The 27,079-nt window shown below is 41.8% G+C and overlaps 1 protein-coding gene across 1 annotated transcript; it reads right to left on the minus strand.

Moving 5' to 3' along the window:
- Positions 1 to 270: 270 nt before the first annotated feature.
- LOC109480247 (nuclear pore membrane glycoprotein 210-like) lies at positions 271 to 26,386 on the minus strand. Its single transcript, XM_019782396.1, has 40 exons — positions 26,216 to 26,386; positions 24,350 to 24,489; positions 23,343 to 23,565; positions 22,729 to 22,879; positions 22,076 to 22,208; positions 21,550 to 21,678; positions 21,124 to 21,192; positions 20,618 to 20,724; positions 19,938 to 20,078; positions 19,195 to 19,335; positions 18,489 to 18,641; positions 17,922 to 18,030; positions 16,844 to 16,933; positions 16,239 to 16,393; positions 15,727 to 15,838; positions 15,415 to 15,474; positions 15,163 to 15,209; positions 14,671 to 14,844; positions 13,830 to 14,028; positions 13,192 to 13,403; positions 12,287 to 12,388; positions 11,708 to 11,836; positions 11,030 to 11,157; positions 10,355 to 10,493; positions 9,822 to 9,960; positions 9,248 to 9,432; positions 8,665 to 8,796; positions 7,962 to 8,075; positions 7,484 to 7,617; positions 6,805 to 6,979; positions 6,355 to 6,527; positions 5,861 to 5,945; positions 5,386 to 5,518; positions 4,925 to 5,061; positions 4,404 to 4,530; positions 3,903 to 4,058; positions 3,173 to 3,261; positions 2,615 to 2,782; positions 1,642 to 1,860; positions 271 to 300 (listed from the first exon to the last, which is right to left on the minus strand). Exons 1-40 carry the CDS (start codon positions 26,365 to 26,367, stop codon positions 271 to 273), a joined length of 5,391 nt encoding a protein of 1,796 aa, XP_019637955.1. The 5' UTR covers positions 26,368 to 26,386.
- Positions 26,387 to 27,079: the final 693 nt, after the last annotated feature.

The following is a 27,079-nucleotide window of genomic DNA, read 5'->3' on the forward strand; positions in this document are numbered from 1 at the left end:
GGCTTTGGGGTTCAACCCTTATCACAAAGATGAAAATTCTGAGTACATGTATCTAAAGCTTCATGGTATTGTCTCTTCATCATCATCATCATCATCAGCTTGGATCAGAACTCCCCACGTTGGCACAACATTAGTATATTAAAACTACAGGTTTGCAATCAATATAGGCGTACGATTAACAAACCAATAAAAATACATGTTTCATACATTATAAATTTCCCGGACAACATTTGATACAGAAACAGTGTACTACATTTAAAACGACAACAGTCAGGGGTTCAGTCCATAGTTATTGAGGAGCTGGACCATAAACGGTATAGGCAAGTTCTTATATCTATTCGTTCTTGCTCTCAGACAGTCTAGCATCTCGCTGTTTCTAGTACTACGGCCAGAGGTTTAGGTTTCGCTTATTATGGCTTCACCACAAATATCAAAACCAAATGACCTGAAATATCCTTTGATCCGCTGATTTCCTCCAATCAAGATTGGATCACAATGCGTTCACACTTGTTGGCTCATCCAATCGCGAATGCGTTCCTTCCACACAGGAATGGACCTATCACATTATTACGTCACAGTTTGTTTACCGCAATGAATGCCGGTCAATCGACGTTTATATTGTACAGGGGTGCGTAGTGTGGTGTGTGTTTGTGTAGCGTTAGCCTTAATATAAGGCTTTTAATACAGTACATTTTCGTCTAATTTCACAACTAAATCACCAATTACGGCATGTAATGCTGTGTGAACAAAACTAGACGCAGCAAAAATCAAACATACCTGACTTTAAAAACTTTGAAATGATCTTTATTCTCTAACTGACCGTTCTATAAAGTTCTTTAGAACAGGTAAACAAACCGTGACGTAATAATGTGATAGGTCCATTGCCGTCAATCCATCTTCCAGTCTGAACGGGGTGTTACTTACCTTACTTTGAGTAAAAACAGCAATTGTAGCTTGAAAACCCAACTGACAGTTCTAAATAGAACACTGGTTCTAACACGGGTTCTACCGGGGTTCTATGTGTTCCAACAGCAGAAGGTGTTGGAAGATTCCATTGCTGCATGGGGGTATACACTATTGGAACACTTCATATTTTGGACAGGGGTGATTTAGGAACAGTACATTTGACCAGGAGGGAGATTTTTGGTACGGGGGATGTGGTGAAGTCCGAGCAAATGTCTGCCTTTCTAGTTTTTGATATGTCTTTAGGGTTTTTATCTTGCTTTCTTTATTGTACTGGTATCTTTTTTTATGCCAGCCAAACGGGAGGCAAATGACAACTGCCAGGCCAATTTGATACTGTCTTTGCAGCCACCAAAAGATCTGCTTGGAGATCAGTCTGTCGGCTCTGTAATGTATTAACATTGATGCAGAATATGGCAAGTCTACTATAATTAATAGCTCTATAATAACAAGAGTTCCGAGATCTCATACCTCCATGAAATATGAATATACAGGTATATGTACATGTACATGTATACTGAATATCATTACAATCCATCCAAAGGTTCAAAAGTTATGCTGGCCGCAAATGTCTGGAAACACAAACACACAGACAGACACACAGACAGATACGCCAAAAACAATACCTCCATTTTTCATGGAGGTAATAAGGACACAAAATGGAGACGTACATGTTACAGTCTGCACTTGTTCTACTGCCTCAGCGACCAGGCTGACAGGCACCTTCACCACCTGGCCCGTCAGGCTGCAGGTCAGGGTCAGGGAGGTGTCAATCAAGTCTCGTTTCCATGGCGATTGTGTGTCCTGCAAGCTGATTGGATAGACCACCCTGGTGTAGGTGGAGTCAGCCACACGAGGGCTGCCTACATGCAGCAGGGAGCCATCACTGGGAACTACCTGGAATCATGAAAATATACCATTGAAATATATATGATTGTACTGCTTGTAAGTGAACTGAAAGCAGAAGTTAGGCTGCTACAGGGCCGAAGAAACCTGCTAGAAGCCCACAAAAACACACACACAAAAACACATACACATGTACGTGCGAAAACATAAACACACTGTTACACACACACACACACACACACACTCAGACACAAACACTTACACACACACTCTAACAACACATAATATTATGCATGCACGCACACACACAATCACACACACACACTGAACAACCTACATGTACAGATTTTTACCAACAAACCTGTATTTTATCATTATCAAACCTGTATGTTGTTCAGCACATATAACACCACAGTGACCTTACACACACACACAAATAAACATACACACACTCCTATATTGTACACACTCTATCATTCACACACACACATACACACACACACACACACAGTGTGGCTGCTTGTTGCTCAGCACCAGGTCAGCCTTACTCACACACACACAGCCCCCCCCCACACACACACAAACCTAGTTAGACATGTACAGATTACTACTAACAAACCTGTATATTATTGAGCACATCTAACACCCCCGACACAGTGACCTCCCACTGCACACATACAAACACACACACGCACACTAACAACACACACACACACACTTACACACAGACACACACACAGACACACACACACACACACACAGAGAAAGATGTACATACAGATTATTACAGTAACTATACACAAACCTGTATGTTATTGAGCACATCTAACACCCCCGACACAGTGACCTCTCCCTGCGGCTGCTTGTTGCTCAGCACCAGGTCAGTCTTACTCAGGTGGAACGCAGGGTAGAATCTCAGGCTTGCGATTGGCGAGCTAACTTCTGTCTGGCCATCTGAAGGTTGGACAAAAACCTGGAAAGCAAAACAAAAGTGTCAAAAAAATCATCTGTCACAGTGAAAAAAAAAAATCTGTCACAGTGTCACACTTTTTATCACAGTTTCACACATTCTCACTCACTCACTCACTCACTCACTCACTCACTCACTCACTCACTCACTCACTCACTATCCGGTTTATCGTCTGATGTTCCCGAACTTCCGAGGGTTAGACGTGCTTGCACAGCAATACTGAGGCTTGATGGCAGCCTGCCACATTCATACCAATCAACAGCACAAGAAATCATTTATTTTAGACATTCTTGAATAAAATTCCAGTAGTACATTCCAGGATATATACACTTTACATCATTTGGTGGTTAGATACAGCAAAAGGAAGAGTCTACTCCATGTGGAGGGGTGTACCTGCAGCTGGAGGGACGTCTCCACGGTGCTCATAGCCTGTATCTGGTGGGTGTTCTGCTGTACCTGACTCACTCGACAGAAGTAGCGACCTGGGAAAAGTAGCGCAAAACATCACAATATTGTTGCAAAATTCATAAATCGATACATTACTTTTTTTTAAATTCAAGTGTAGGCTACAGCATACCAACTTGATCACTCCCTATTCTTTGTACATGTGTATCGGGCATTACAACCATCCCTCAACAGAGACGGGGGGTGCCACAGACTTTCTGCAACCTATGATCCACTGCTCACGGAGTCACGTGTGTTATCTGCGTGACGTCACAGAAGCGGTGGATTGCTCATTCCTTGACAAAGACTGGAGTTGTGCAGTTGAAAATTTGGGTGAGTCCAATTTTTGTTGTGTTGGAAATCACAGTTCAATCTTGTTCATAATGGCTTCTACCAACTCAGATGAACTTTCAAGATATTGTTAAGTTTACTTTTCAAGATATATATAAAGCTCTCTACAATTTCAAGATGTTTGTTATGCTAAGGTCCCACCTGATTCTGGATCGAACCCTGGATTAGTTTTTTTTCTATGTTTAGTCATGGCAATATGTATCTGTATGTGAGTATTATTTCAAGTTTGACATAAGCCACAAAAAAAGAGGTAACCTGTTACTAATCCGTGTATTTTAGCAAAGCTGAAATAAATAAAAGATGTTTTCTTCGCTTTTTAATATCGCACCTGATTCTGGATCGAACCCTGGAGTAGCCAGGAACATCTCCCTAGCAGAGACCTCTGTCAGCTCAGAGGAGAACAGCAGGCCACAGTGGAAGAGAGACTTCTGAAGGAAGGCTTGCTGATCAGTCATCGAAGCCAGAAGGTCCTTGGTACAGTTTCCTGGGAAGGTAAAGAGCATAATTATCGAACTATTATTTTGGAATAAACTACAGTATGTTTACCAAAGGAAAACATATTGTTTTTGCTCTGTTTCTTCTTCTTCCATTCCAAACACTGAACTGGTCAATGACCTGAACCAGACCGTCTGTCACCATGGTAACTGGTGTTGGGTTACATCATGTTGCAATTTTATAGTAGTAGGGATTTATACTCCTGTCACCATATATGTGAATGTGAATATGTCTGAGTAAGAATTAACAGAGCTGACCATATGCGAAGGTAAATAATGTTCTGCATGTACCTGGATATCTATCCTTCATAATTACATACATCTAATTGGCGTACCTTGTAGGTTGGTGTTTCCAGTCCCCAGCACCACTGGTACCAGGTACGGCTCCTGCTGCGGCACGTTCGTCACAAACTTCACCCCATTGGTCAGGATCTGCACCTCCTCCACAGGCACAACTGTCACCTAGTAACCATCGCCATGGGAACAAGGAGTCAGGCTCATTAACATGCAAACTTCTACTACAATACACATGTACAATACACATGTACATTTTTTAGAGAGGCAGCTTTACTATCAACATCTAATACATGTACTAGAAAAACAACTATCAACATTGTTATCAACGGAGACCACTTTCTTTCATCGCAAATACCCATTTTTAGTGTATGTTTACAGTTCATTAAATGATGTTTGGTAAATTGTTGTGCATTTGGCCAGCAATTGGCTTACTCGCATATTCTATTTTTGAGAGAGGTCACTGAAAAATTTGGAAATAAAACCAACACAAGCATGATTATAAGATTGATACATACAAAATACAGTACTATCCATGACCATGTAATAGCAGTACATGTACCTCCGTGTGTGTTGATTGTGTTGCAGACAGTCTGTAGTGAACAGTGGTAGTACCAGGGTTTGCGGCCAGGGCCAGGCCAGTGGTACTCACTACCTGCACTACCCTGCGGTCTGATGTCTCCCACTTTGCCAGGGAACCTAGAAATAGTAAAATATCACAAGGAACGTAAATGCATATGGGCACAATGAACCTATACATACAGTACTGTATACATCATCTGACTTTTCTGTTACCACCAGTGAGCTAAACTGGTTTAAAAATAATTTAATTTTTTTTGAGCCCCAGAATTGAACAAAGAAATGTTTTCAAGCACTTACATGTCCAAAAAGCAACACATAAAATTGGTATCAAATATTTTCAAAAAATCTCCACATTGCTAAGGCTTTTATAGAATTTTTCATTAGATTTAAGCTTTAAGGCGTACCTAAAAAGTACTGCAGAAAAAACAACAACTATCTAACCTTCTTTAAGCTCCAGTTGAGTTGACAGACAGATGACATCACCCCTGGATACGGTTGCCTGGGCGGGGCTAATGGCGTAGCCCACGGGAACTGGGACGAAGTCTGCTATCCTGGGGTTCGCCTCGTCCCAAACCTTTAGTATGACATCCGGGAATAGTTTCATCAGGTTGGTAAGACATTGAGTAAAGAGACTCTTTTTTACACAGCCAAGTCTTTTATTCAGCCAACATTTCGGTGACCGTCTGTCACCTTTCTCAGGGCAATTCTGACTGGTTCACATTGCATAGCAGCACAGGTGTCGCAGGTACAATATTTACATATCTACACATATGTGTGATCACAGGGAAAATGTATCTACAAAACAATGCTGTCCCAAACGTGGGGGAGTTGGATACGGGCTAGATGGAAGAGCTACCTTCTGCCTTAAGAGCCATGCTGGCTCAGAAGAGGATTAAGTGAGTGATACATTTTGTACCTTCAGTATGGTGTGTCCGACGTGTGCTGCCTTCAGAACAAAGGTGCCGTTCTCTGGTCCTCGTGAAATTTGGGTCAAGTCAAACCTGATCAGATGTACAAGGTGATTAGAAATGGCAGTAAATGTTAATATCAGACAGATTTCCTCATTCAGAATATTTCTTTTGTTTTGCCATCCTAAACTTACAATGTATGCCTTTAACATTTATCACATTTAAATCTTTGTTTGTATCTGTATAGCCGGTACTATAACCGCCTTTCGGCATAACACACCAGCTTTGCAGGCACACGAAATAGCCGCAGCTACATCACACCGATCGACTTGTTACACCTAACCCTTGGACTTCTAACTCTAAACATTGTGTCAAGCTACTGCATCTAGTGATAATGCCTCTACGGTACTTGGAGACAGCAAGTTCCACTCTGCGATAAAATCAGCTACAGGCCAGCAGCATATATCTATCTGTTGGACTTGCAAGTTGCACTTGATTTCACCTGTTGGGTCTTTTCTTCAGCACAGCGCTGGTGGCGTGGAACTCCTCCCCCACGTTGTCATGGAAATTGACACGGAGGGTCATCGTCATGCCGACGGGAATGACGGACAGCTTGTTCCCGTAGCTGGCGACGTCGGTTTCACTGTTGACTGTGATGTAGGACACCGGCTTCACCTGCAGAAAATTTTATTATATTTGATGTCATGTTTGGAAAGAAAACATGACCAGTTCTAACCAGACATAACCAGTTCTAACCAGATATGACCAGTTCTAACCAGACACGACCAGTTCTAACCAGACATGACCAGTTCTAACCACATACGACCAGTTCTAACCAGACACAACCACTTCTAACTGGACATAACTGCATGTAGTTCTACCCGGATGTGACCAGTTCTTACTGGACATGACCAGTTCTAACCAGTTCTAACCAGATATGACCAGCTCTAACCTTGACCAAGACAATGATGGTCTGCTTGAGTCCGGACTCCTCCAATGCAGTGACCCTGACGTTGGCTTGACCGGTGACGGTCCCGGCGGTCACTCTGCCCTGAGAGTCTACGGCCACGACTGACCCTTCCTCTGGGCACGTCAGCAGCTCGTACACCACTTTACAGGCACCGTCTCTGTGGGAGGGAAAACAATATCCAAGTTGCTTACAAGCGTCACCTGGCAATTCACTGAGGAAATGCAGCACAAAGTAATCTCCAAGCTGAGGTGAATCTATATTATGTATATATGTTTGACAAAAGTTGTATGTTTGTCTTTATTCTTCAACATTTACAACACGACAAAAAACTAGAAAAATTTGGCACAGAATTTCTGGATTCAGTGAAATCATAGCTTACAGAATTTCATTCTTAGTATTTCTCACTGTCTCTGATTACTGATTTTCTACATCAAGTTTTCAAGTTGAGATGATTCATGTTCTCTAGCTGATGACCTTCGAACCTCCCCCCCACACACAGACACCATAAAGAACACTTTTTTCAATTCCTGAATTTTAGCACAAAAATTCTGGATTACTAAAATCATGGCTTAAGCATTACATTTTTAGTCTTCTCCAGATTTTCTACAATTTTCTGAAATCTATTGTCCTTTAGCTGATGATCTTGGCTTTGACCTCTGACCTGTTAGTCCTGATCTGACCCACAGACTTGGGGCTCATGAGAAGGAGGCTCCCGTCTGTCTCCGGGTGGACCAGTCGCAGTTTCTCAAACACATGCAGGTGTGCCGTGTCCGTGAGGGTTGCACCAGCCTCCACCTATGTAAAATTTATTATAATGTTATGAGGGATGTACATCATTGGGCCCAGGAAAAAAAAGTTTCCCAACTGACCCTAGAAAAAGCTGCCGACCCTAGCCTTTTTTTGGGTGGACCCTTGCAAGGTATATAATTTTTCAAGCTGATCAACCTTTACTAGCTCCACGATCTGACACCTGAGTGATAAAACGTTGTACATTTGGTTTTCTAACATTGACATTGAAAATAAAAGTGTCCTCTTGCAAGTTTTACTTTATCACTTAGTCTAGTAGTTAGTGTTTGAAGAAGAAGAGGAAACTGAGCAAAAACAATGTTTTCCTTCGGTAAACATAATAAACAGCTAACCTGGTCATAGCTGCGAGGTGACCACTTCACGCGAAGTCCGATGTTTGTCTGGCCCTGGTTCAGAGCCCGGACGCGCATCGCGTACGCATCGTCTTCTGATAGAGTCACACCATTCTGAAAGACGGTAGAAAGAAAGAAAGTAGAGAGTTCAGACTTTCAGGAAGTGTTAAGATTTTTCGTGAAGATATTCATTCATTTCATTTCACTGGTTGACCATATATTACCGCCCATAGAGGGTGATATACCCTTTTATTGGCTGATACAAGACAGGGGTGCCTGGCCTCCATCCCATCGCACACTGGAGAATGTAGCAGGGTCTGTTTAGGAAAACAGAAGGTGTGGATTGCTCAGTCCAAAGACATGAGTCAAAAATTTGGTCCATTTTTGTGTTGGAAATTATATTTTAAAGCTAGCCTGGGTGCCATTAACGCTGGCATTCATAAGCAATAATTTTTTTTGGGGGGGAGAAGCCCTAATATTACCGCTAAAGTATCCGCCGCCCAAAACCCTTTATCTTTCATGCTGGCGGTAGCGAAGAGATAATTAGAGCCAGGGTGCCAAATCGGGGTTGGCGGGGCGTATGGCTTCCCTGGACAAAGGGGTTATCACTCATTAGGGGCTGGCACCCAGGCTATTTTAAACCTGGTTCATACGGTATTAAAAAAAAAACAGTTCACATCAAAAACTTGCGTTCTCTCCCTACCTCCTTGTACACCGGTTGGAGGTCCACCACGTCCTTGTTGCCTAGCGACCAGTGGAAGGTGAGTCCGGGGACGGAGTGTCCGAAGGTGAACGGGGTCTGGTGCTCGTTAACTCCCATCACGTACAGCGGCATCTGGCAGACAGTTAATTTAGTATTTCCATTTAGTGATACAAAATTTATTTATCTATTCATTTATGAAGGTTTACCACATTTGTGGAAGGATTGACATAACACTGTCAGGTAACTATCACCTCTTCATAGATGTCAAACCCAAGACCAGACTGTATGGTTTGAAACAACGGGAAGGTCCCCTACTCTTTTCGATTAGTGCGTAAGTTCTTTTATGTGCGTAGGGTGTGGCTCTCCCAAACACGGGACCTCCATTTAACGTCCTATCCGAGGGACGTCCCTTACCGAAGCTAGGTATTCATTTACAGCTGAGTGAAGTGAGTACAGTGCCTTTCCCAAGGGCACAAGATCGGTGACATTGGGCAGGATTTGAACCAGGGACCTCTAAGGTCTGAGCCGAACACTCTACCACACGACCTCACTAATTGTATAAAAATCTTTTTGGACACGCTACCTTTTCCCCAGTTTGTATCCTGTTGAGCGGAGTGTGTATCTTCACTCCCGTCAGTCTCACCACGTACACCAACACCTGGTCCTGTGAACACGTGACAGTGGCACGGCTCTCAGGGTCCTCCGTCTGAGCCACTCCTGTTACCACGGTGTCACCGACTGCCACAGCTTCTATCAACCCACTCCTGTCTGTGTGGGAAATACAGAAAACTGGTTAGCACATTCAAAATGTCGGTATGTCGAATAAAACATGTACGCTCGTTTTCAATTTCTTTTCCTTTGGAAATGATTTTGGCATTCTACGACATTAGTACCGTTTCCAATTTTTCTTTTTGCAATTACTGCTGCGTTTCTTCTTCTCCAAACAGTAACCTCTGACCTGAATAAACCAGACTGTCTCTCACCATGGTAACTGGTGTTGGGTTACACAATGTTGCAAATTTATAGTAGGAGGGATTCAGACTCCTGTCACCAGATATATGTGAATGTGTTTGAGTAAGAATTAACAGAGCAGACCATATGCAAAGCCAAAGGTAAACATGATGCATTTGCTTTGCAAATGTTACTTTTTTAGTTACCTATTGTAGCTATGTCCCTGTTCCCTATACTGTAGACTATATCGGCCAGCGGCTGAGGCCCTCCTATAGCCACAACCTGGAACACTTCACCTATGATCAGGGTGATGTTTCTCGGACTCAGCTTCAGTGGCGGGAAAACCTGGACAGAAAAAAAAGGGAATTGCAAAATCACCACTGATACTTCGTAGGTGACATATTTTCAATTTTAAGCGCCTTGAACATTAATATATGTTCTTCTGAATGCATGAAATGATTATACTTTTGCTCAATACAAAATTAAAGAATTAAGAAAAATCAAACAAAAAATGGTGACCAGACAAGGTACATGAAGAAAATGTTTAAATCTAAAATACTAGTTCTTGCATTCTGTGGGGCAAATTTTGCTGGTAGACTAAGCTTAGTTTAATGGCACCTCTTTCCATATCTTTAGACAATTTTTGTTGGTCATACATTTTGTAGATGGTGGATTGGCAAAGTTTTTGTTAATTATGAGTGACAAAAGACAGATACTGGTTAAAACTTCAAACACTTACTTGTACATTCATGGGCAGACTACTGATGGTTTCCCCAGACTTGGCGCTGGCCTGGAAGGACAGAGTGGTGTGGCCCAGGGTGTCACCTCTCACTTCATATCGTACTGTGTATGGATCAGCCGAAACCTGCGGGTCTGGTCTGGATAAAGAAAAATAATATTATTATTCATTCGTATGACAATCAGTAGTCTGACTCGTATGACAATCAGTAGTCAAACTTGTAGAGCACGTCAGCAGAGCGTACTGCGCCTGCACAAAACCTAGATTTTTTATGTGTTTCGTTGGATGCGAAAGTAAACATTTAAGCATTTCCTTTGCAAATGTTACAAATGTTACATTATGTATCTTTTAGACACCGCACAAGACTATTTCCTGAGAGGGGTGAAGGAGGCTATTTACAACAGGGCCCATCACCCTTCACTGAACTGCGACAGGGTCCGACATCGTCTACCAGACACCTTTGACCCAGTGTTGACGTCACACTTCAAAGAAGCCACGTGACAAGCATCACTGGATCAGTCTACTGAGGAAGACCAGAGTGACTAGTCGAAAGCTCTTAGTGAGAACTTTTTGTGTTGGATCGAAAGTTTTAACTTTAAACATGTAACTACCAACACAGATGAACTTTCATGATAGTATGTATCTTTCTAGTTTGAATGAAGGGTTCAAACCTACCTGACACTGATGATGTCAGTAGCGGGGTGGGGGGTGAGATTCATCAGGGGAAAAACTGACGCCGCGAGAGGCTCCCCGCTGGAGTCCAGAACACGGACATCTGCACGGATCACGTTGTAGAGTTGCACCTTCAGATAAAACAGATTTTATCCTGTAAGTATTTTTCATTCTGAGTGGCTAAAGACACAAGCGTGTCTCAATTATACTTTAAGAACACATCTGAAAGTACATTTGTACAAAAATGATGGTCATACATTTTGTACTACATTGTAGTAGTGCTAGGAGAAATAGTGATAGAAACTTTTAAACAAATTTGTTCTGAGTGCAAGGCTCAGATCAGAGACCAATTCTAGGTTGTGAACTAAGGTCGAAGAACTAATATTGAAACAGCATTTCTTCTCCCAAACTCACTCACTCTCTCCCATCACTTCTTCAATAGTTAGCAGCAAAAAATCAAGGAATACCAGAACACAGATGGAAATACCATTGACTGTTTCCTGCTCTGGTGCAGGAATGCAGAGAAAGGTATTTCGAGTCCTGCAGTAGAAGTAGAACAGTTCATATTGTGTATGTTTAATATTTGTATTGTTTGGCACCCGAAATCAGCCATGCTGCCTGGGTGGCCAATGTATTGTCATGTTACAATTGAATTAGAATAAAATAAAATAAACAGTTTACCTTGTCCACCATTTTGACCTCTATGACCTCTACCCCAGAGATGTGTATGACAGCGCGGGCAGGGCGGGGCATCTCCAGACAGAGGTCGTGTACGGTCAAGGTCAGGGCTCCGTTGTCCACCGGAACAACCTGGGGTCAAGTACAGAGTATAAATTAACCTTGTCCCTGCTGCCTAACCCTGTAACCAACAGAGAATTGGTAGCCAAGTGGCTGCTTTGAAATGCTCAAGGGCAGTTACATGTATACTTGCTATATGGATAAGTTGTTACATGACATTGTATAAATACACTGTCAGATACTTCAGTGTGCTTAAGGTTAACATACTGAGGTAGCTGTTTGGCTGTCCTAGCAATTTTCTGGATGACAAACTTCAATTATATAGTTTGTGCATAATTATACCACAATAATCAAAAAGAATTGAGATTATGTACACTAAAATTATGACATTCTTGTAGCGCATTCTTGATCACAACAGCTATTGATATAAAACTACAAAAGTAAACATAATAATGCTTACTGCAATTCGTGCCTTTCAATACAGAAACAAGTAATATACAAGTAAAAGAGAAACTTGTGTACCTCAATACTTCTAGTTTTGTCGTTATAGAAGACCTGGGAGATTTTGCCGTCACTGGGCTCCACATGGAAGTGGCCTGACCCTCCACTAACCACAATCTGGACCTGCAGAAGGGGAAATGTGGCTATAAGAAATGCCTCCTCAACTTAAGTGTCACCAAAAACAGAAATATATGTGAGTGATATTCTTTTTTTCTGTACAAATAAAATGTACAGTTTATAGACGTTAGCAAGAAGGTAAACAGTAAACCATTTCTGCATGAATACGTGGTTTATTAACACTAAATGTTTACCTTTGTATAAAAAACATAGTCCACAGCAGGAAGGTTTAACAGTTAACCCATCAATAATTAACAAATGAAAACACCATCCCTGTCCCTGGTACTGGAAACACCATCCCTGTCCCTGGTACTGAAAACACCATCCCTGTCCCTGGTACTGAAAACACCATCCCTGTCCCTGGTACTGGAAACTCTGTCCCTGGTACTGAAAACACCATCCCTGTCCCTGGTACTGAAAACACCATCCCTGTCCCTGGTACTGAAAACACCATCCCTGTCCCTGGCACTGAAAACACCATCCCTGTCCCTGGTGCTGAAAACACCATCCCTGTCCCTGGTACTGAAAACACCATCCCTGTCCCTGGTACCGAAAACATCATTCCTGTCCCTAGTGCTGAAAAGACCATCCCTGTCCCTGGTACTGAAAACACCATCCCTGTCCCTTGTACTGAAAACACCATCCCTGTCCCTGGTACTGAAAACACCATCCCTGTCCCTGGTACTGAAAACACCATCCCTGTCCCTGGTACTGGAAACCCTGTCCCTGGTACTGAAAACACCATCCATGTAGCATGTTAGATGGATGGCTGAAAATGGGCAACGAATCTGGTGCTAGCTTTACTGTACCTTGTTGGATGGGTGGTTAAAAATAGACACCGAATCCGGTGCTAGCTTTACGTCATCCACCAATAGGAGGTCCAGGCTGCTGCTGATCCTGGGACTGAGATCAGTGGCGATCTTGATCCCGTGGTACTGGAAGAAACGCTGGTTGTAGCCTTTTATGGTTCCTGTAATCGTCATAGAACCTCGCTTTCTCTTGGGCACAACCGTCTGCATGGCTGTGGAACAATGTTTTTTAAATGTTAGGGATATCGTGGGGTAAAACTATCCAACTACAAATTTTAAAGCAGAACTTTTATGTAAGAAACTATTCTTTAATGACTGAAGACCTTCAAAAGACCTTTATTATATGTTAATGCTCTTAGGAGCTTTATAATATATAACTTATAAGTTATGGTGATGAAGTAGTTCTAACTTCTAGGTACAATTACAGATTACAGTGTATATGTATAGTGGCTAATATGTACTTATTCGACTTCTCACTTCTTAATATACATGTAGCTATAAATGTTGCATAAGGATTATGAATTTTTCTTTGTTCTTCAAATATTGCATCCAGGGAATTTATTTGTATACAATTCAAGAGGATTTTCCTCTTATTGTTGTAAAATAATGATTAATCAAAACATGCAAAATGTACTCACAAGTGAGGACTTTATGCCCAGTGTATTTCCCTTGCCCATGGACCTCTCTTATTGTGGTGGTGGGGCTGGCAAAGTCAGCCAGCGATTGGTCACTGGTTTCCCAGGCGATGGCCAATGAGGAGAAGTTGTCAAAGTGCCTCCCGTTGCCATCGGTGACCACAACATCCACATCCAAGTTCTCATAGTTGTGGACTGGAATCTAGATGTTCAACAAGACATTACTAGTAATAGGAATCCAGTTGGAAAAATTCCTGAACTTACACTATCCATGTGCCAAAAAAAGTTACTCAAGCAACTGGATATTAAAACTATGGATTACACTAGCCTTGATAACAATGAAATGGACTTTTCTGAACATTTTTACCTCAATTTTAACACTAAATCAGAACCATTTGGTAAAAATACCCCAATTTGAAAGGAAATGTACAATGAAACCTTAACTCAATTACTGCAGTTTACAGTAGTAGTATATGATGAACCAGAAGACTATTACAATTCAGGAGGCTACTTTAGTCCCTCTTTCACAACCTTTGACCCCACCTGTTGTCCTGACTACAGTGAGATGGAGCTAGTAGTATATGATGGACCAGAAGACCATATTCATTCAGGAGGCTATTTCACCTCACCTTTTGTCCTGTGAGATAGGGCTATTACTAGTAGTAGTACATTTGTAGTAGTAGTAGTAGTAGTGGCAGTAGCAGTAGGGCTAGTAGTATATGAGGGACCAGAAGGATATTATAATTCAGGAGGCTACAGAAAGTGCTAGTAGTATATGATGCACCAGACTGCTATAATCTTCAGGAGGCTATGTCGCTCCCTCTCTCACAACCTTTGACCTCACCTGTTGCCCAGACTCAGGCGTGATGGGACAGGGAGGGTCTGACTGGGGGTATCTGAGGACAGGGTACAGCTGCAGGGAGGTGGGGACTGCACAGGAGAAGTGGACAGTCCCTCTGGCCGAGGCTGGAAACTGGTTCTTCGAGGTCGGGCCGTTCTCAACTGTAGATGTTAGGGTCTTGTGGAGAAAAAACAATATGTACATGTAAGGCTATATGTTGTTAGCAAGATTTCCATCAATCAAAAAAGGCAATTAATACATTTATGGCAAATTCTTGCCCAAAGGCTACTTGCAAGTAACACAAAAAAATGAACAAATAATAAACAACAATATAACATGTATCATTCTGTATCTGTATCGGTATAGCCGGTATAACTGCCCTTCGGCGTAACACACCAGCTTCTGTATCTGTATAGCCGGTATAACTGCCCTTCGGCGTAACACATCAACTTAAATATAAAAAGAAACTGTTCAGTGAATGAAATGAACTCTTACCTGGTCCCCAATATCTTTACACAGCACTCGGAAAATGTGAAGGTTTTCTGCAATATGAAATATAAGTCATTAGGGGAACATTATACTAGACATTCAAACTACTGAGATTATTTGAAGATTTACAGTAGCAAAAGCAATTAATTATCAATCATGGTAATGTATAATGTAGCATCTTGAACCACATTGGGTTTTACATGTGTATCACAGATGAATCTAATGAATTGTTTGAAAGTTGCAGATAACCATACTCACTCTGGCCTCCATAGGATGGAACGTGGTCTATAGAAACGAGTGCATCTTTCTCAGCCAGTGCTGGAAACAGGAAAAACAAAACATTACTGGATGGAACATAGCTTCAACAAAATAAGAAATCATGTATCAGTCCCTTAGTAATGAAGACTATTAGTTACTATTTGCAATTCCCTCTAGAATAAAAATTTCAAATTCTGTGACTGCAAAAAGCTTTCCATGAGGAGAACTTAATAGCTGACCCCATTTATTTCCCAAGCCAAATACAAAAAATGTGTGAAACTGAGCCCTAAAAAATAGGATTATGACATGTACCTCTGGGGTGATATTTGGAAGTGTCCAGTACCCAGGGAAGAGGTCCTCCCTGGAACACCACATCTTTAGATGAACCAATGGCAACCACAGCTGTCTGCTCTGGGTCTACAGGCTACAGGAACAGAGTGCAGTTAAGTGATGTTATAAAACAATCAGTCGGTCATTGATAAAGACTGGTACTGGTTGTAAAGTTAAACTTTTGCTAGTGTACTGGTAATTATAGTTACATGTAAATCCTGCAGCTACAGTAGTACTGATGCTGTGTATTTGTTAGAGTAGAGCCTTTGATCTGGTACAATTGGCAATTCTACCAGAGATTCTGATCAAAGATCAGGCTGTTGTTAATGTGCTATGGTGGTTTCCCATTTACAAATCGTAAAGTTCAAGTCATCAATTGATCTAAAGTGAGTCATCAGAGATTCAAATCAGAGTTTCTTTCCACTCTGGATGACAGCAGAATCACCAATTCTACCCGACCATAGTCTCTACCCTGACATTTTTATAATACTGACCTTAAGTGGGTTGTAAGCTGCAATAGTTACAGTAGCCTGTAGGCTGACGGATGCATGTCTGTATGTAGCTGTGAGCAGGGTGTGACCCTGGGTCAACGCTTTCACCTGCACAGCCCTGCAGCTGGTGTTCACGGGAGATTCCACAGCTGTTGCACCTGGAAGGGGGAGGGGGGCAAATTACTGTAAATCACAATATTTTTAATTTGCAGTTGCTTTTATTATGTTTACCGAAGGAAAACATATATTAATTGTTTTTGTTCCGTTTCCTCCTCCGCTCCAAACACCCAAGGTCACATGATGTCTGTCACCATGGTAACTGGTGTTGGGTTACATCATGTTGCAATTTCATAGCTGGTGAGGGATTTACACTCCTGCCACCATATACTGTACTAGAAATTCAATGTGTTTGAATAAGAATTAACAGAGCAGACCATATGCAAAGGTAAACATTATGCAGTTGTCACTGTTTTCATGTCTGACCATTTCCAAAATCATATCCAGTTAGTTGCTTGAGTAACTGTTTTTTGGCGTATCTTGTTACCTGGATGTCTAACATTCACCGAAGCTTCATTGTGCTTTTACAACAGAAATATTTCATACTGTACCTTCCACCAGCTGGAAAACAGCCTTGTCACTGAACTTGAAGTCCATCTTTAGTTGTCTGCAGTCCTCATAGTGGTGTAACACTCTGGGTTCTGGTAAAGACAAAGAACAAATTTATAACTTTTAGCACACTGAAGTACAATTCTACAATTCATACAGAACTGACATATGTTTACTGTGACTCATCTCATCCTTTTGTGTGACAGGCTGAATAAAAGTTCTAAACAGGAACTATGCGGCTCCAGATGTCTTACTGAGGGACGACTACAGTGTGCTAGATGTCGGTTAGCTTGAGAAATGAATCCCCTCTACTGATTAGATTTGATTTATTGAAATTGCAACGGTGCAATACACGTGGGACACAGGCAGCTGTTGCTGGTGTTGTGTCCCACACGTAGAAACAAATACAGGACAGACAATACTCATTTTCACTTGAGTTAAGTGGGGAAAGTTGTGTCAAGTGCCTTTCCTAAGGGCAAGGATTGGTGGCATGTCAGGACTCAAACCCAGGACCTCTTGGTTCTGAGTTGAGGACTCTGCCATTGCACCACACAACCTTCCTACTATACAGTTTGTGTAAAAGCTTACTTTGAGACAGGTCTGCAAACATTATGTCAAACAATGTATACAGTCACATACATAATCAGAAAATGTAGCAAATTCTGGCTTCAATTGAGAAAATTACTCTACAATTCATCCAGAATTTGATCCTTGTTTACCCTTGTGTTGGAATCAAGTTCTGTATTGTACTATGTATGCACTACAGAAGTGAGGATGAAATCCTAAACCAGTTATTACTGTGGGAGCCCTCACATGGAAAAAGTCGAGGTTGTCCAGCAAGAAACTACATTATTATTAACCAATAATTATTAATGGACGCCACCCAGCTCAACAGGAAAAACATGATGGTAGTAATGAAGGATAGGAAGAGATGGAGAGCTGTTATTTGCACCGAGAGAAGCTCGACCCAGTTAGTGAGTGAGATTGTACTATGATTACTACCAACACAGATGAACTGCCATGAGAAATTACGTGTACATGTATGTACTGTGATATCTTGTTGCATCTTTGACACCTTACTTTGAGCCAGGTCTGCAAACAGAGCCAGTGGCAGATCCAGAGTTGTGCCTATCTCAGCTTCAACTGGTGAGGGGAGGAACTGGATCTCACTGGGAGGTAACACATACACCTGGGGGGGACGGAATGGAAATACAATGTGAGACATATATTATACACCTGTACAATACTACATGTAGTACACATAAACAATGTAAGGTCTTCAATAAGTGTGGGTGAAAATACAGGTAAACACTGTACATGTAAGATATATCATCATACAGAACAGGCAAGAGACTGAAAAAGCTTTTTTATTCAACAAACAGTGGGTTTGTAGATCCTCTGTGATATTATGTGACAACACTCTATGTTTGGGACCACATTCGTAACATTGCAGCAGTGACACCTAGCTGCAGTACAAATCAGAACCAGTCATTGTTGCCCGGAAGAAAGTGACAGACGGTCACTGAAATGTTGGATGCAGAAGAGACAACAATCACCTGTTTTGTCTTAACCCACTGATTGTTGAATAAAGAGACTTCTTGTACATAGAAATGTATACCAAGTGCGACACAGATTTGTTCCCAGTACCTTTGCCTGCCCGGTGTGGGCCGTGTTCTTGACGTCTGCGGCAGTGATGACGGTGGAGCCCACGGTTGCCGTGGTTACCAGCCCCTTGCTGTTCACCGTGGCAATGGCAGCAGCTGAGGACGACCAGGTGAACGCACCGCTTCCTCCTACAGCCTGGAGCGGAAAAAACACAACCGTCATCATCATCATCCTCAGTCGACCATATTGGTCGGGGTTATACCACCCCTTATGGAGTGATATACCCTTTCATTAGCTTAATACAAGACAGGGTTCACCATGCCTCCGTCCGGGTGATGATGTGAATCGCTGTGATGTGTCGGATACGAAGCGGGGTTCACTAGGTCTCTGTTCCTGTTTTTTGAAGTAAATTACCAACTTCCAGACAGCAGAATTTGTACAATTACACACCAGGGCATGCCCCTAGTCTTTTTCAAAAGGTGTGGTGGGTTCTTTATCTTGCTTCCCTTTCTTTTTCATTTTGAGAGACCCATCCATTTAAACAGCTAACCTTAACCACAGGATACAGGCAAATGGCAGGCTGCCATCAGGCCTCAGCATCAGTCTAACCCTCGGAGCACAGGGAAACAACAGATGATAAACTGGATAGTAAGTGAGTGTGACATATAGCAGTACCTAATGCAAAGCTACATTGTATGGAGGTACAATGTACATGTAGGGTCATTAACAGTACTGGATTTCAAATTACCTTCAGGGTCTTCTGATAGGTCAGTCTGGTGCTTGGTTCCCATGGAAACACAGTGATTGGCGGGATGACGAGGATGGGGTCGTAGATCTCCACAGACTGGGAGCCCTCCACAGGGGTGGGGAGGAGGTCTGGTTCTCCGTTCTGGGGGGGGGGAAATTTGGTTACCATTATAGGACAGACACCTATGATGCTACATGGCACAAACAATGCTATTCTTTCATATGCCGTATCCTCAACATCATCCAATCTGTTCTCAAAGCCGATGTGATCTTCCGTAACAGATTCTTCCGCAATATCTGGGTCAGTCTGTACTGATAGTCATATTTTTAACTGTTGTTATTAATTTATTATCACAGTGTATTTCTATTCGTATGATTTCTTTTATATGGGCCATGGATTCCTGAAATAAAGAATAGAAGAAAGTAAAATGGATACAAAAATGAAGCAGTAGCATCATGGCATTCAACTGTTCTGATCAAAATTTCTAAGGAAACGATGTCAAAGAAGTCAATGTTAGCATAAATTCCTACTGCAGGAAGCAAGTCTACTGAGTGCTCTGCAGAGAAAGCAGTATGTACCATTTCAAAGTCTTTGATTAAGAATTTTTAAGTCCTTTTCCGAGCCTTTGGCATGGCCCAACTAGGGTTTGAACTCACAACCTCCCAAATACAAAGTAAAGGCACTGGGCTCTTGTACCAGTACAGACAACATGTAACAACTCTAAATAAAATTGTCAGACTCACAGATTTGACGATGCCCCTCATGGACCCCTTGATGTCAGGGAAACCCTTCTGTACAGTCCTCACCACATGGTACGACCCGTTCTGGGACGAGTGAAGAACCTCGAAAAACTCCGCTGGAAAATGGCCTTCTATCAGCAAGTTCTGAAAATTGGAATAGAAAATTTTGCATAAAGATAATAATTCTTATTCATGACTTTATTGTGTTCTTTTTTTTACCCGTAAGTCCTACAAGTAAGGCGAGCTGTATGTTAACTAGTTGGTGTTTCTACAGGTTGCTGTATCTGACCATCATGTATCTGTATGTGTACTTGTAGCTGCAAAATTGTTTAGGTACTTGTAACTGGACAAATAGTGGATACCATTTTGAAATTCTTTTTACAGTAAAGATAGGTTAATCCTGACTCAAAGATGACACTTATGATGATTGAGCACATGAAAATTGGGAAAACTTGTAAACTCTCATTCTTTAAGGTCAAATCCTCATACAAAGATGTAAATTTACCACTACAGTAACTTTAATACTGTAGTAATGTAATACTAGTATCATGTGATTGTGAGGTCCTGAATTGTAATTTTTCTGTGAGTGTTTGGCAAGATATGACTGATGTAACATTGGGCTCCATGTAAATTTAATCAAATAGAGAATGATTTTATTACTACATTTTTCTTCAGGTTCATACCTCTGAAGGGTAGATCTTATGTGGATTCTTGCTGTAAACCTCTATGGTGACTTCATACTCCCGACCTGTCTCTAAAACATTGCTTTTTCCAGGCGCGATGACAAATTCTGAAAAAGAAACAAATTAACAATTTCTAACCTGTACAACAGTCAAAATCATACTCTTGCAAAATCATGCAGTAAATTTATTTATCTTTTGGGGGAATCAATTTCGTGGTAAGGGGAAAGAGATTTTCACTGTGTTTTATTTTTGCATTTGAAACAATTAATATGTACAGGGTATAGTATTAGTAGTTACTAAGTCAAACTTTGGAAATGAATGCATATTTGTGGTAGCATAAATTTCCATTGGAGAGGTCAAAATAAAACCATTGCCAACATTTCAAGATTCACAGTAACAACTTAGTTTACTACACATATTACTTTCAATACAGTACTTGAATAGTTGTTGATTTTGATGAAGAAACACTTGAAAAAAAAACAACTAAAAGTTGGAAGAAAACTTACTGAGTGAGCCTGGTTCTACAACATGAATCCCTGCAGTTGGATGATGGGGAGCTTCCTGTAATTTGATGTCTGAAATTCCAGGCTAAGAAATGGTACTTTAAAACTTCTAAAGTCTTCTCTATTAATGCTGTTACTCCTTGTACATTCCTATTACAGTACTACATGTAAATTCAGTCTTTTAAGACAAATGCTGTTTTTTTTTTTTAGGAAAATTGAGTATGACCACATAAGGCAATGCCAGGGAGGGGAGTTTGTGAAATGAGTCATTTTAAGACTTTCCAGGGGAAAAAGAGTGGTATTGTCAGTAGTGGTCAACCTGAATTTTCCACTTTCCACAGAATCTGCAAAAAAACACGCCTTACCAAAGTACGTCTGTATGTATCTCCCATATACTGTAGTATTGATGAGTTCATACAGAAAGGATACTCTTGTCGTACAGTGTGATAGTGGTTGTGCCCATGGCCAGTGCAGTCACTGTGGAGGTGTCCCTGTCCAGACTAGCGATGTTACTGCCCTGTAACTCAAACCTGTACTGGGGGGAAGGCATGGCCACCTCTGGAAGGGAACAGAAAAGAAATAAGGGGGTTCAGAGAGTTTACCACTTCACTGGTACTAAGCATTAGCCCAGTGGGCCTATTTTTTTTTCAAAATGGATATAGCCCTTGAAGTATAACAGTACTATGATGTCATCATCATATCATGAAAATGCACCTGCACGAAACCTGTAATGCATTGCGCATAACGCTTTGGCAGAACGTCTCATATAAGGTTGTATTCGTGCTTGTAAGGTTAACATCCTGTCTGTAGTTTCCAAATGTTATGTTGCGAAAGGTATCGTCTGCAACAGGCAAAATTCTGATGCAACGGTGAACAAACATCCAACGAAAACAGTGAAAAATCAGGGTTTTGCACAGGTGCAGTACATTCTAGTGTACCTAGTACAAGTACATACCATTGATCTTGCCCTGTCTGAACCTCTCCACCCTGTACTTGATGCGCTGCCCCTGGACCAGGTACACATCGTAGGACGGGTTCAGGAGCAGGTTATCAATCACCACCAGCTGAACCTCTGCTGGGGACACATCCTGGGAACAAACAAATATCAGTAAGGTTAGGCCTCGGAAAAAATGTTTGTGTTTCCTGTTTCAGTCCTGAAAAACTTAGGGTCGGTACGTAGGGATCCTTTTTCTCTTTTTTTTTAGATTTCAGTGATCTATACAAAATGTATAGGGGTCCAACCTACACAATACAGTTTAACAAAGTAAAACTTGCATGAGGACACTTTTATTTTCAATGTCAATGTTAGAAAACCAATTGTACAATGTTTTATCACTCAGATGTCAGATCATGGAGCTAGAAAAGGTTGATCAGCTCGAAAAATTAATTATTCATGTCCCTTGCAGGGATCCCCCCAAAAAAGGCTAGCTATAGGTTGGCAGGTTTTTCTGGGGTCAGCCGAGAAACAGGAAACATAACATTTTTAACATTGTTTTCCTAGGCCTGATCATGACCATTTTTCTCAGACCATAAAATTTTGCTACTATGAATACAAAGTGACTAACAGTAACTCGCACCTTCTGAGAAGGTAAACGTAATAGCCCCTACCTTGTATATGGGGTCCTTCAGTCTGATGTTGACCTTAGCCGACCCAGTTTTGATGCCCTCCACGAGCGCGACGTTCCCCTGCTTCCCCGCGCTCTCCAGAGTCAGGACGTCCGGCGGCGCTGCGTAGGAAGTGTCCGCAAACCGCAGGATCCTGGACAGACAAGGGGACAGGGTTTTAGTCTTAGGCCATGCTGATGACATCCTGTGATGACCCTCAAACTAGTGCGTGCGGGCTAATAAAAAAAATTCTGGCCAAAAATAAAACTGTAACTAAACCACAGGAATGCAAAGCTGGTATTGTGAATTTGCGGCAGTACATAGCAATGCATACAACAAGCTGGAACGTGCTGGCTTTTTGCGGAATTTGTAAATTGGCACTGTAGGCATGTACTGTGTTCTTTGAGTCATGGAACTTTGGTAGCCTAGGTGCCATTCACCAGAGTTACTACCGGCTTCGTATTGTTGCTAACTACCATGAACTACAAAGGCCAGAGCCTCAGAGGATGTGCTCTTTTTTTTTGAGAACAGGCGAAAATCAATGCAATGAATGTCATCCATAAAATCAAGTTGGTGTGGCCTAACTATGCCAGACAGAGAAATCCCTCCCCCCTTACCTGAGAATGGTAGTGGCCGGTACGTCTGATTCAGGGTCGTTCACTAACGTCCAATCAAACTCCTCTCCCTGCAGGCTGCTGAAGGTATTTAGTTCATCATCCAGCGCTTTAATCTCGAATGACTCAGGCGAGTCCTCCAGGTACAGTTCCCGAGTGGTGGTCTCCACGGTGATAGAGTGGATCCTGTCCACGATGACGTCACAGCGCAGCATCTGTCCTGTTTCTGTGGGATAAAATACAGATACAAACTGATACATGTATTCATCTATTTCATGACCAAGACAAGCTGTTATAGTGGACCTTTGGTAGCCTCTACCAGGCTTCAGGAGGCGGCTGAAAAGTGTAGAAATAGTCAGTAATAACATGCCAGGGGAGACGAGTTGGTCCGCTAGAGAGTACATTTTGTGGCACCTGAATACTTTCTAGCCAACCAACTTATCTCTCAATTTGCCTTGATCTCAAACGACTCAGGCGAGTCCTCGAGGTAGAGTTCCCGCGTGGTGGTCTCCACGGTGATAGAGTGGATCCTGTCCACGATGACGTCACAGCGCAGCATCTGTCCTGTTTCTGTCAGACAAAATACAGATATGTATCCATCTATTACATGACAAAGTCAAACAGTTAGAGCACGGATCCTTTTTTTCTGCATACATCACAAATCTGCACTGCTACTCAAATCTAGCAGAAACAGAATTTAGGAAGTATGGATCATGCGAAACCTGTCAAGAAACCATTGTCATTATTTCTTTTTATAGTGCTTACTGCAGGCTTACTGTATATCCCAGTGCATGGCCCAGTACGTAAATAGTTACTCTAACCCTTCCACCGTAACCTAATTACCCTAACAATAATTCAGGTTGTAGGCTGGCATCAGAAATATTTGCACACAGCAAATTATCAGTTTTACCTGCACTTACCTGCTATATAATCAGACTAGTACATGTCCCCATGTGGCAAACAGTTTATCATTAAATCAGAAACAATCTGTAGTGTTCCCTGAATCTTACCTTGTTCCTCAGCCAGTATGATGGAGGTGAGTTTGTTGGGTTGAGTGGACACCGCCGTAACAACCGCCTTGTTCGAACATTCCTTCCCATGGTGCAGTGGGATAATCTGGACAGTGGCAACTTCTGGCCTTGTTGACCTCCTAAAAATTCAACAACAAGAAATCAAAGATTTCATACCTCGATGAAGTATTTTGACTAGAGTGGTGGACTGGTGAAGCTATTGTTTCATTATGTTTACCTTCCCAGAAGGAAAACGTATTGTTTTTGCTCTGTTTCCACTTCCTCTTTTTCTTCTTCTCCAAACAAATGACCTGAACCAGACGTCTTGTCACCATGGCAACTAGTGTTAGGTTACATCATGTTGCAATTTTATAGCAGGAGAGATTTAGACTTTCTCCATATATATATGAATGTGGTTGAGTAAGAATTAACAGCAAAGACCATATGCTAAGGTAAACATTATGCATTTGATTTGCAAATGTTACCTTTCTACTAGTTCATAATTTTATAATTTGATTCTGTACATTTTCACACTGTAAAAATATCAGCAAAAGTACCTAAGTAACGGGTTCCTCCCTCAGTACTCGGTGTTCAGTACTGAATGTGCCTTCCGAACTGAACTTCCAGTTCGGAAGTTCTGTCAGAACTGGGCGTCCAGATCTGAGGCGACTTCAGAACTGGAAAACTCTGAATCAGTTCTGGAAACCGAGAACTGAACGTTCCTTCCGTACTGGAAAACGCGGAGCGGCTTTGGTGTGAGTATAGCCCGGCTTACAAGCGCTGCCGGGCGGTAGTAAAGCCGGGCAAGCTGCCGGACGGCCGCCGCAACATAAGGCGAACACGGCTGCCGGAGGACAACGAGAATACCTACAGGAAGCGTCTACGGGAGACGAGAGAAACTGCCGGGCGGCTAACAACGAAGAGCGGGCTGTTGAAGATCGGCACATCGACCAGTTATAGACCAATACTAGTTTATACGTTGGTGATGTCAGCAAGGCTACTTCTACTACTGTATTGAGACATATCGTATTCACTACTGGAACATCCCAGTACAAATTAGAACGTGAGAACAGGAAGCCCAGTTCGGAAATAATTTGAAAACTCGGCTTCCAGTACTGTAGAGTCACTTTTTACTGGTCAATCCAGTACGGAACCCGTTACTTAGGTACATCAACACTCGGCTTTCCAGTACTGAATGACCTCCGAACTGGGTAACCAGTACTGAATGACCAGTTGAACCAGCCTTCCTGTAGCCGGGACGCAACACAGTACTGGGGTCCGAGTACCGACGGGCGTTCAGGTCTGGAAAACGAGTTCCGAAACAAGATTCAGTTCTGAACTTCCAGTTCTGACGAAGCTTCAGTACTGGAATAACGCCGTTCCGAACTGGAATTCCAGTTTAGAGCTTTCTTCAGAACTGGGCCCCGAGTATCGACGCTATTTTCTCCACGGTTTCCGTACTGGGCGCCCAGTAAGGAACCCGTTACTTTCGTACCTTTGCAAAATATCATCAGGAAGAACTTGATCACAGATCAATTATGATAGTTCTTGTCACTGCATAGATTGATGATTTGACACTCTCATATGTAGCAAAATCATACCGCACACGGCAAATTAATTATGATGATGAATCATATAACTTATAACCCCCCAACAAATTCCTCGAATTTTTCAAACAGACTCTTGTTTGTAGCTCACTTTATACTTGACGAAAATGCTGTGCAATTTGGACGACTGGTGAAGAAAATTGCTGGTTTCCGAATCCGTGCAAGGCCGAAGTAATTTACTATGGGGGAGGGGGGCTGTAGTTCCGAAGACAGGCGCACATGTCACGGCGAAAATTCTGCTCAGAAATTGGCCACTCACCAAGTGAAACAGCCATCGCTCGCCTCTAAAGTGAAGTTCGTGGCGACCGTGGAATAGTACGGGAGTAAGACCTTCGGCGCGTTCAGTTTTGAGGAGAAACAGAGCGAAATCTGGAGAATAATCGGCAACAAAGATTTGTAAAGTGCCGCCATGCTGCCTAATATAATATACCCCGAGGACCCTTAGTAGGCCAACGTAAAATAAACGCTGCCGTGACATTTAAATGACTTGATACGGGCCATACCCAATAATATAATCGCTAAAATATATCTATTAGTAATATATTATGTCAACTATACCTATTTCTGTTATATATAGTACAAATATGGTCAATTAGTAACTTTTCTTTTAGCCGTAAATTTAGAAAGGCACCTAAATATTCACGAAAGACAGTCTAAAAAGATAGTTAGGACACCCAAAATCCCGCCAAGGTGAAATGAAAGACCTTCCCGGATTGGTCAATTCCAGTGACTTATGTATTATTTCGTAAATTGCCGCTTTTGGTGTTATGAACTTATGATACTTTTTTTTCGCAAAAGTGAAACGTTATACATTTCGTTCTGTTGAGAATTTTGCTGAGAAAAGAGACGCGGATCTTTTCTTCATAATTTAACGAAGTCCTTAATTGTCTTTTTCGCTATTGATTTAAAGTATATGCTTAATTGATGCTCGATTATAATCGCATAAGAGTTGTTATAGAATGTTATGTAGCCTATCCATGTAGGATGCTGTATTCTCGGCCAAACGGAAATATGTCACTATTATGATAACCACTGTCATAATGCTAGTATCAAGGACATTAAAGCTGGGCCGACTGGGCATGGGGCCCTCTAGACAGAATTACTTGTGATGTCATTATGTAAA

This window comes from Branchiostoma belcheri, unplaced genomic scaffold (genome assembly GCF_001625305.1).
Source record: "Branchiostoma belcheri isolate BF01 breed outbred unplaced genomic scaffold, Haploidv18h27 scaffold50, whole genome shotgun sequence".
In the NCBI taxonomy this organism is placed as follows: domain Eukaryota; kingdom Metazoa; phylum Chordata; class Leptocardii; order Amphioxiformes; family Branchiostomatidae; genus Branchiostoma; species Branchiostoma belcheri.